Below are 11,918 nucleotides of genomic sequence, written 5' to 3'. Positions count from 1 at the left end.
TTATGATTGCAATAAAGAAATCGCTGGTGTTTTTGCTAACTTATTTTCCTCCTAGTTTACGTGTGTTTTATGAATATACTTTTATTCTTAACACATTGATGGACAGCAAGATCCTTTATAGAACTTTTGCACCTCTTTTAAACCGTACAATGTGGATCCGCCCAATTTACTTAAATAATTATGGGCGAAACAAATGCTCATGTCTTGGCAATTACAAAGTTTAAATTTATTCCGGTTCAAATTCCGGACTTTTAGACATAATTTTGCTGATATTTAATGAATCAACGCTAATAGGAGGGGACAAATTGGCACGACTAAGTTTGGTACAATGTTCATTATAAAATATAAAGCAATGCACAGTTCTCACCCAACTTGCCGGTCTTAAAAGACAAAAAATGGAGTCCATAATTTTTATATAGAATTACATGTATAGATAAAAAAAAAAATGTTTTCACAACATCCATGTTTTCTGGTAATGTGAACAATGCATGACGCAAAAGATCAAAGTGTGTTTCGCTTCTACCACATTTACAGTGGTTTTGTCTGTGATAACACTACGAATTCAATTTGAAACGTATATTAGTTCAATTTTGAAGCTTCCATCACACAGGGCAAAATACTGTCTGACTGGAAAAATGCTTTTGGTACCCTTCTGTCCAAGAAGGGTAACCGCAGTAAACCATCAAATTACCAACCAGTAATTCGAACACCCATTCGCTGCAAAATACCAGAGCATATTTAATCAGCGTCGTCATGAAACATCTCGAGACTACATATGTAACTGCTTTCTTACTGAGTCAGAGCATGACTTTAGGAAATCATATCCATGTGAAGAGCAGCTCCTTCTAACATTGGAATTCCTAGCATCCAGCCGCAGCAAGAATAAGCAAATTGATGCGATACTGTTTGACTTTAGCAAAGCCTTTGATAAGGTTCCTCATCAGAGTTTTAGTAAAACTTAAGCATTACAACATCATAGATTACAATGTACCCTAATAACTGGGTCAGCGACTTTCTAGGAGGACGAAAACAATAAAGTAGTCTTAGAAGGAAAACACTCATGCAACATCATCAAACGTAACATCAGACGCCTCTGAAGACACTGTATTGCGACCGCTTCTGTTTTTCCTGTTCATTAACGATACCGTCAAAATCAAGGTTATTTGCTGAAGATTGTTTCTAATATCGAACAATCAAAATTATAGATAATGCTGAAGAACTCAAAAAAGATCTGGATACACTTCAACGATGGGAACAAACCTGACTTATGGAATTCAACCTCGACATATGTGAGGTGATTAACATTTCCAACGAAAGATTACATGTACACAATAACCATAACATCCATGGAAAGACACTAGTTATGTACCCCAAGCTAAATATCTTGGTCTAATCTTTTGTACCAACATGACATGGAACAAACACATCAATTGACACCATAACCTCCCTAGTCATACCTAACGCTGAATACTCTGCGACAGTATGGAACCTACATACTAAATAAAACATGGACAAAATGAAATGAATTGATTCCAACGTAGAGCTGCACGTTTTGTCAGTGGGTACTATTCGAAACACAGCAGCGAATTAAAGATGATAACAAAACTTAATTGGCCGTCATTTAACCAGGACGTCAAAAATTGTAATTGATCATGATGTACAAAGATAGTTTACAACCTGGTTGCAATTCCATAACAAGTCCAGCTATCACCAACACACCCAGAGGACACTCAATGAGATTCATCCGCACACTCCCGGATTAAGGCTAATCAGTATTCATTCTGTCCTTCAGCCAACCGCCTGTGGAATACAGTGCCAGACATACTAGTGGTCTTTTCAACGCTGGAGTCCAGATGGCCGAGAAGAAAAAGGAACTTGGATTTTTAATTTTAAATACACACTCTTTTACGTGTTTAGTCCTTTGTCGCCGTATTTTCAGAAGTTCGACAATACTTAGTCAACTGAGGGATAAGCTTTAATTTATGGAGGGTAATCGTGTTAAAAAATCCAGACATGTAAACTTGTAAATCCGAATACTCTATGCAATCGTGTTGATGTGTGAGTCTCGGTATGAAAATGTGTAATTCTGATCGTGTAACCTGTAAAACTAGGGCATAAACACGTGTAAGATTTGACCCACTTCCTTCGCATGATGCACATTTTGCAACTTTATTGTTTACATTAGTTGATTAAACCTTCAACTTTGTTCACTTTCAATCCGTAGTTTCTGCATTTGTAACTTCAGGCTCGGCAATACCACATCTAACATGATACAAATTGACAATTGTAAAGTCTACAAGTTTGTCGAATTTTGACATGGCCTTACATGTATATGGCAACTGCCTTGCTGCGGGAAAAGGCATGCCGTAATCGCCGGAATGGACGAAAAATAAACATTATATTCAGCTAAACTGTAGCAATGAGCTTTCAATAACGACAATTTTTTTTTTCGAAAATACCGGAATTATTTTTAGAAAAAAAATTGAGGTATGATTGAAACTGGACCAAACAGGAAGAGGTTCATGTATAAAAAAAAAAATCGTTGCCGATGTGACGAATGGGCTTATTTCCGTAATATAATTATCATGGTATTAAATAAAAGGAGATGCCTAATATCTTATTTCTATAAAAAAAAAATTGACGTTATTTAAACTAGAATATAAGTAAATGCGTACTCTTTTCTAGAAATGAGACGGATCAAGAAATTTCCTAAGGGGGGTGAATATATTTTGAGCGTCATGGGGGTCGAAGACTGCCGTGAGGTCCCCTGTAACCCCATTGCTTCTGAATTCTAAGAATTTTGAGAGAGAATTTTTAACCGGGTTTCCGATTATTGAAATAGAAAAAAAAATCGCGGGCGGGCGAGTGGCTGCCAAAAAGGTACCTTTATTGTACCGATAACTCCTCGAACAGTTTTCAACAAAGGAAGGTGTTCTTTTGCAGATCAATTATACATATATCAGAGGTATGCAAATTGCTAGGATTTTGATTTCTGATAATTTATGAAAAAATATCAGTTGTTGAACTTAGTCATTTTTGGGCAAAACATTGCATACAGAGTACCCCATTTCTTTGGATCATAGGTAGTATTTATCAATTCAGGATTGACAAATGGATTATGGATACTGTTCACACAAAACAAAACTGGTTTGCTGTCACATTGACAGATTTACTCTTGTTATTTTTCTGAATTAGTTAGATTAAACGACCTGCAAAGATCTTGTAATTTTTCGCGGAAAAATTTGTGTTACTTTACATGTATTTATACTTTTATTTTGTTGTGCAAGTGAAAGATAAATAATAACACAATCTTCAATAATAATTTTAAAAACCAGCGCATATTTTTGTGCGCCGTAAAGTGAAGTTTTTTATTATGGGGGGCACTGTAGCTCCCAGGTCGTCCATCCGAATTTTTTCAGACCGGGAGCCACAGACCTGCAGCTAGTTCACAAGTGGATGTAAAGCTGTATTATATATAAAAGCTCTCCAGAAAATTTTTATCAACCAACTACACAAAGTGAGTCTGTATTGAATCGACATTCAGGACGTCATACTCATATTCCGTAATAATTGCTTGAAATTAAAAAAAAATGCCAATTTTTACCTGCATGATAGGCTTTTTTTTCGCTATATATTGCCGACAATGCAATGAAACATTTCTTAAAATAATTTACACACATTTTAATTTCACGACAGTTAACCTTACCTTTGGAATTTTTATTTATTTTTTTTAAAGAGGGTGTCGCTTCTTATGTCTCATATTAATCACAATCTCAAAACCATTGCCTTTAAATAGTTTGTTTTTCTTATCGATAACTTTGCAACTCAGCTGGCCGACCCCGTGTAATTTTTCGTAAGGGGGGGGGGGGTGTTCTTGTCCCAACTTTATGGTAACGATAACGATGCTTTCGGAGATATTTTCTTAATTCAGCCGAGGCCTATACTTTAACAATTTGTTGCATATACTCTAATAAAATGGCGTATATATCTTTATAAACGTGTATTCAAACAAAGTCATTAAATGTATTTTTTCAGTTCTAAGAAGATATCTGAAGCCGATCGAATTCTTCACTCGCATCTTTCATACATTCTCATGATAAAATGTACACCAATCTCATAATCTAATTTTCCGAAAAATGATACTTTCTAAGAAATGTTGTTATTCAACATGATTATAGGCCTACCTTATATTTTTTAATTTACTTCGTCCCTATTTCGGCGATTACGGCATGCCTTTACCTGCAGCTAACCTTTTTTTAACAGTGACATCACTGTTTCCATATATGGTCATGTGAAAATTTGACAAACTTGTAGACTTTACATTTGTCAATTTGTAACATGTCAGCTGTGATTTTTCAGAAAACGGAAATACATATGCAGGGATTACAGATGGAAAATGTGTATTATAGTAGCAGGTTAAATGTAAATAACAAACAGCATTTTACAGCTGCAATTAAGCATTTTAGGAAAAATAAGATTGAAGGCCTGTGGGGTCAACACTGAAGTGTTTATCCCTGAGTTTTTTTTAGGTTATACGATCAAAATTACACTCATTCATACTCAGGCTCACACATCAACACGATTGCATATTCGGATTTACAAGTTAATTGAGGAAGAAGAAATCATTTCCTCAGTGAGCTAAACTATTTGGGCGCAAGCGGGGTTTGCATAATTATACAAAAAAGAAAATAATGTAAAAATGTCGAAAATTTAATATTTAATCGTAGAATTGTTAAAAATCATAAAAACATAGGTATAAGGAATCATTCATCGAATACTATGAAGTGATCATTTAGTGTTCATTGCGTGATCAAATCTATGATAAAGTTTAAATGGAATTGATTACGCCCCAACCATAATGATCACTTCATAATACTGAGAGAGAGAGAGAGAGAGAGAGAGAGAGAGAGAGAGAGAGAGAGAGAGAGAGAATCTTTTGATCCTCGTCTCCAGATTGTTTTGGTTTAATATACACCAAATTTATTTATATCTTTTGTTGTACGCATACATATGAGAATGTGCAATTCTTAATGATATATTTATTTACATTTTTTTTTGAGAATTATTTTTCGCTACTTAAACATGCTACATGTAACAGGATACCTCGATATATAACATAACCCTTAATGTTAAGAGGGCTCAATGGTCGTGACAATTTTGATCTCCTTTGGAAGAAGAGCACTAATCAAAATTAAATTGCATTGATTTTTCTTCACTAGATGATAGTTTGTAGCTTAAAAATCATATCTAGAAAATTAAGATAGGTATGACGGTTAGTTCATTAACACCCAGGCTACCTAAAAGTCAGATGAAAAAAAATATTCTATTTTATTCATTCTTAAACCAATTTGTAAACAGGATGACAATAATGAAATTTTACTCCAATTAGAGCCTCTTAATATCTTTCCTACAAAAATACAATACAACAGAAGTGTGTCAATCTAGATTTTGTGAGTCGTATAATGAATATTTTCAAGATCAAGACTTGCCGCTTATATCGCTTACATTTAGTGACTACCGAAAACATAAAAAATAGCCAACCCTTTTACTGGGAATACACCGCCAATTGTCACTTTAAATGTTATTGAATTCCACTCGATAGTTGTGTTTTATAAACGCAGTCTGCACATTATTTACGTATAAAAATAGAAAAAATCTTGACTTGTTTTCTTTTTATTAAAAAGAATAATAAAAAAATAATGTTGTTAATCTCTCATAATCCTTGTCAATCAACATAGCACAGTAGGATAAAACGTAACCTATTGGACTGCAAGTCCCGTGTTTAAAACCCTCTTTTAAGAATAATATATTAATATGTAATATATGTTCGATATTTTAAAAAATGCAGTGCAGTGATGTTTTGTGTTTTAAATATGGTATAATTTTATTTACCTTGATATATCAAGATACCCCGATAGATTTACTCCGCCTTTAAAGGGGCTTGGACACGATTTGACTTAAAATTTTTAAATTTTATTTTTCCATTTTCAATGTTTATACTGATAAAAATAGAAGTTTTTAATGCTATGTCAAAAATTGAATGTCAAATATCAAATATAAGCAAGATACAGAGTTCATAGTTCTTCGTTTTGTAAACAAAGCTCGAATATTGTCATTTTTACATTTGTGTTGTATTGGTGTAAGTTTCAATCAAATGTATCTTTCTTTTGTTGATAATAGCATTTAATAAGATATTGAGTTAATTTAAATTGTTTTTTAAATGTCATTTTGTCTAAGAAATGGTAATTCTCTACATTGCATTTTTAGTAAACAATTATAAGACTCGAGCTTTGTTTACATAACGACCAATTCTTACCTCTGTATCTCGCTTGAAACTTGACTTTAACATTCAATATTTTCGTCAATCATTTAAAATGCTCCAGTTAATCATTTTATACATAAAAAATAATTTTTTTATCTAAAATCGTGTCCAAGTCCCTCTAATATTATGATAATTAATGATCGAGATAACAACGGCTTTTGTTTCATCAATATGTGAATGTACTAAGAATATGTATTTTATACATGGATGAATAAACCTGACTGGTCGTTAATTTTCGACGAAAGAAGAATGTTGATTTAAGTGTAGCATTCGTGCCAGTAATTGTTTTCTGATTTCAGAGGTATACATAGTGTTTAATAATTGATTTTAAATGGCTCAATGTATATCAGCTAACACAGAGGTCCCCAAGATAGCACAACCCTTCGCCCGCCCTAACCTGTCCCACAGTGAAAAGTTCTATAATATTTAACTTCATAACCACTTAAAAAACGAAATTCATTTTTAAACTGAACATAACCGAGTTACGACGAATTGATTGTTGACATTAAAATACTCTATTTTCTTTCACAACAGGTGTATTAATGTATTCAATTTTTCTTAGTCCTTGCATAGTAGCTTTTTCTAATAAATTTTGTGTAGCATTTTGTTTTGAGACAGGCTTAATTCTTTTTTTGGACGATGGCTTAACTTCAACATCAGAAAACATCATCACTCGAGGATTGAAAAACCCACTGCCCATAAAAGGAAGTTCTTCGCTCGCTATAATGGGCGAGACTGGGGGAGCAATCTGTCGTATTCCGAAAGGGTTATTATTTGTTTGCGGGTTGAGAGGAATGTCGATTCTCATCTGATTTGGCATTTGTCGGCTAGGAAACTGAGGTCGTCTTCGGTTCTGGAAGGTTCGTCTGCCTGAAATGTCTAATGTCGGATTAAATAGATTGTTCGTCAAAGATAGAGATGGATCTTGAAGATAGAGGAGAGCTTCTTCGTTGAAGTTATCGAAGAGTTCAAAGGCAAGAGGATCTAGAAGAAAGTCTTGGAAAGGAAGGAAGAGAAGAGGATCTAGAAGATCGAAAGGAGGCCCACCTTGTTGAAGTTGATTTTGAGTCTCATGCTGTCGCCCGCGCTGCCTCTGTCGTCGACGATCTGTCCGAAACGTAGGTCGCGTCGGGGAGTTTTGGAAAGGAATTCTGTTCAAGGGGATTTGAGCCGGGTTAGGAAATCTTGCTGTTGGCTGGGAAGGACGAAAGGGAGGACGAAGTGTTGGTGCAACGTTGCTTGGAATTAGCTGTCTTCGTGAAAAAATTGGAAGGCCTTGTCGTAACGATTGGGGTAATCCCTGATTAACACGAAACTGAGGTGTGGTCACAAATGCAGCATTATTAGATCGCTGTCCTATCTGATTATTTGATAACATCGTTGGATCTCTTCCAAAGTTTTGAGACCTATCTTGTATCCCGTCCCAGACTTGTGTATTTAAATTCCTGGTGCGTTGATCATTTATAAAACGCACTGCGTTGCCATTTTCTACAGGTATTGAGTTTGGACTAGTGCGGCCAAGATTTCGTTGAATATTCGAACGAATTAAATTCGGTGTAAATTGCGAGTTTGGTATAGATGGGCCGTTAAAATTAGGAATTTCCAAATTATTCACTGGCATTGGTCTATTTTGTGAATCAATCATTGATCCCTGGGCTACGGTATTCTGAAATATCCTCTGTGCTGGCAATGGTTGTGGTAGTGGTGCAAAGCTATTCATTGCAGTCGGCTGCAATTGTTGCTGCTGGATCCCTGTAAAAACTTGTTGCTGTTGTTGCTGAATTCTTTGTGAATCTATAAAGTTAGGGCGAATATTTGGTAACCTAGGTGATGTTATACCTGCAGAATCTGCGCTAATAAAATTGTTTCCTTGTTCGTTTCTAAAGCTACTCACAACATTTTGGACTGTTCTAGAAGGATTTTGGAAGATATCTCTAGCCACAGTTCGCGGCTCAATTCCATTGCCCGGGTTTATTTGACCTTGCTGTATTGGAGGTCCCTGAATTGGAGGTCCTCGTAATGGAGGTCCCTGTACTGGGAGTCCTTGTATTGAAGATCCCTGAATTGGAAGACTCCGTAATGGAGGTCCCTGTACTTGGGGTCCTTGTATTGAAGATCCCTGAAATGGAGGTCCCCGTAATGAAGGCCCCTGTACTGGTGGCCCCTGTATTGGAGGTCCTTGTAATGGAGGTCCCCGTAATGGAGGCCCCTGTACTGGTGGCCCCTGTATTGGAGGTCCTTGTAATGGAGGTCGTCCCTGTACTGGACGTCCCCGTATTGGAGGCCCGCCTCCTATTTGGAACACACCTAGTTCATTTACGATGGGTTGTCGTACATTAGAAAATTGAGGTAAACTCGTTGGAATTCTAGGCTGAAAGGTTGATCGCGGAGGTGGCAAAAGAGGTCTGTTAACCTGTTGTCTAATGTTAGTGTTAAGAGGAGATCGGCGCAGTGGTTGATTTACATGAATCCTATTTTCGCCCATATCAGACACTGATTGTCTTTGTTGTCCACCTATTCCATTTCGAGCAATGTTCCCTCCCAATGGAAAATTGATTGGAATATTCATATTCCCAAAGACATCAGACGGTTCGCCTAAATTTGGACTGTTGAACAATGAGTTGTGTGACCACATATCAGATTGTGCAGCTCGATCCGCCGGTAGGTTATTTTGAATTAACATACTGTTCATACTGTTTTGAGCAGGGAGTTGGTTGCTATTTTGTGCTAAAGAATCTGTCAAAGGTTGCCGACTACTAGGAAAAGAAGGAAATGAAGGCTGTGTATCTGCAGGACTGCTATTTACTGGAGTGTTAAGTTGATCTTGTCCTGAAGTAATTGATAACCAATCTCTAATTACAGAAGATGCGGGTGATGCAGTATTTGCCTGATTGGTTAAAGAAGGAGGCAGCTGTTCGTGTGGCAAGTTCTGGTGAAAAATTGTATTAGCATTAGGACTAGGTTGGTTCCTAGTTAATTCTGAAGACCCCTGAGTTGTCGATGATTGACCAGTCATTGACATCATAGAACGGAGATCCGGTAATTCTGGTCCTATTGGCGACGCTTCACGTTGACGGTCTGTTACAGAATCAGAAACACGAATAGTATTGTTCGGAGGAATATCATTACTGGTTCCAGGGGGCAGTTGGAAATTCGTCCCTGAAATCATGTCATCAATAAAATTTCCATTTGAGAATAACGCATTGTTTCCAGATGAATCAGGTGGAGTGATATTATCAAACAGGTTATTAACTGAAGAATGTGGTGGCCTGATGGTAGTTCCTCCCAAGAAATCTAATGGCACATTAGCGAGGCTTTCAAGATTAGGCATGGACTCAGAACCGGAGAAAAGATTCCTTCCAAATGGATCCGGGTCAACTGCACTAGGCTCGTTCAGCGGCCTTGCAAATCCGAATTCGGGTCCATTAATGCCTTAGATAATAAATAAGATAACGGATATTAGATTGATATGAATTAAATATTAACGAGAGAGAGAGAGAGAGAGAGAGAGAGAGAGAGAGAGAGAGAGAGAGAGAGAGAGCGAGAGAGAGATTACCATTTCTCTGTTGACCGGAAGTCACGTATATTGCCCCCAATAGTCCATAAAGAACTGCGACCAGCCTTAGCGTCATACCTGAAATTTAATTTGTTTATTAGTGTGATTTACATTATTTGTATATAAATAAAAGAGACAAAAGTAGAAGGAGAATGGTATCTAACATTTACGTTTGTAAGTGATTGAAAACAAGTTTTTTTTTGTTTTTTTTTAATTTTTATAATTAAGTTTGTAATATTGCTCTCAATTAAATACATAAATATGGTACAAGTAGCAATTTATGATATACTACTATCCTCCATTCCCATTTTATTGCTAGTTCTGTTGTATTTCACTTATTGTTTCACTCATGAAAATTAAATAAAAATGTTTAGAGCTCAATCTAAACATGTTATTAAACTATCTGTCAACGATAACGTACATTTGAAAAATCAAAAAGGGTTCACTCTGAAAATAGAGTGGTCACTTGATGGCTAATAACAATTTGAGACCAAATTTTGATATATACATCTTTGTTCTTTTGCAAATAGAGTTTAATGTTGATAAAAAAAAAAAGTATATCATATCTAAAAAATTACAATGCATTTAACAAATTAAATTTAAAGCAGAAAACATTAGGCGTTATTGTTATAACAACAGAACTACAATGAAAATAGTCATATCGATATAACTATGTGCTAGCAGTTTTCATTAAGCTAATATATGATAAAGAAGCTATCAAAAAAAAAACGGTTTATCATTCATATGTCTTTTACCGGTGTATACAATCCGTTAATTAATTATATTCAAATAACTGGAAAACTCCGATAGCAGCGATGAAATCATTCAATAAATTTATATACTTAAAAGATCATAAAATAATTAGGCTTACCTGACGCTTGATAAAGGATCCTTGCTCAAATCATATTTTAAAGCTTATATTTTTTAGCATGTGAAAATAACCAATCGAGTATCACGTGACCTTGTTGGACATGCTCGTTATGAAAGCGTTTACATATCTACTCGGTAGACAATGGTTTTCAAAGGTGTTGAACTACATACAAATGCAATCTACCGTGACAGGCGTACACATCTTAATGAGCAAATTGAGACCGTATATCTTCGACGGTCCTAGTTCAAACGACTGACCACAAAGTAAAAAGGAAACGAACTTTGTTCTACTACTATTCATGGCTTGCCCCCCCCCCCCCCCCCCTTGCTATCATATCTTTCTTTCACGCTTATTTATCTCTCTCTCTCTCTCTTTTGCTCTCTATCTATTTTACACATACACATGAACACATTTTTTTTTAAAGGACTATATATGATAAGGGTCGAAAATGGCCCCCTAAAATGAACATCGTCATTTTTCTATCATTCTTTGTTTTCTTAGTACAGATATGTATGTGATGTGTTTACATAATATTCATTTTGGTTCAAGTGCCCACAATTTAGAAATATGACATTATAAAGACAACCTTTTCCCGCCATATTTGCATTTTTAGCTTAAAACAGCTTGTTTTCAAGCAGGTTTTCCTTCCGAAAACATAGAGCGCATTCTTGAACAAATAAAATATTTTAATCAGAGATGTATCTAGCCAAGACTAATAAGTGACAAAAAAATTCTCCTTGTTCAAGCATGCGCTCTATATTTCCCATTCGTAAATAGATAAGAAAAATGTCAATTTTTGGCCGATTTTGATTGAATTATAGAAATGGCGTGATTTCTGACGTCATATACTGCCAGTGAGTGCAAATTAATCAATCAAATAGATGAAAAATATATTTTATATCAACTCTTCTAAAAAATTAGTTAACATTTTATTGTACCCGAAACACTCAAAAAATGGCGAATCATGGAGGCCAAATTTAATTCTTATCATATATACTTCTTTCATTTTTAGCAAAGAGTTCAACCTATGTAATAAAATACGGATTTTAAACGATGCTCATAAAAACACAAAAAGTCCATGGTTTTCAACAACTTAAATTGTGCAATTGTTCGCCTGAACAACTAAGCTTGTCCATTATGGCTTGTCGTCATTTGAATTCATAATAAAA

The 11,918-nt window shown here is 35.5% G+C and overlaps 1 protein-coding gene across 2 annotated transcripts; it reads right to left on the bottom strand.

Moving 5' to 3' along the window:
- Positions 1 to 5,152: 5,152 nt before the first annotated feature.
- On the bottom strand, positions 5,153 to 10,893 carry LOC105317302 (uncharacterized). Of its 2 annotated transcripts, none has more exons than XM_011413911.4 (4): positions 10,750 to 10,893; positions 9,879 to 9,956; positions 7,370 to 9,754; positions 5,153 to 7,201 (listed from the first exon to the last, which is right to left on the bottom strand). In XM_011413911.4, the coding sequence occupies exons 2-4, from the start codon at positions 9,952 to 9,954 to the stop codon at positions 6,828 to 6,830; spliced, it is 2,835 nt and encodes a 944-aa protein (XP_011412213.3). In that variant the 5' UTR covers positions 9,955 to 9,956; positions 10,750 to 10,893; the 3' UTR covers positions 5,153 to 6,827. The 2 variants fall into 2 exon arrangements, with proteins under 2 accessions (XP_011412213.3, XP_011412214.3); XM_011413912.4 differs by having other exon boundaries at positions 5,153 to 7,192.
- Positions 10,894 to 11,918: the final 1,025 nt, after the last annotated feature.

This window comes from Magallana gigas, chromosome 5 (assembly GCF_963853765.1).
Source record: "Magallana gigas chromosome 5, xbMagGiga1.1, whole genome shotgun sequence".
Taxonomy (NCBI): domain Eukaryota; kingdom Metazoa; phylum Mollusca; class Bivalvia; order Ostreida; family Ostreidae; genus Magallana; species Magallana gigas.
Note: the sequence above shows the minus strand (reverse complement) of the source record. Positions and strands in the feature narration are given on the sequence as shown.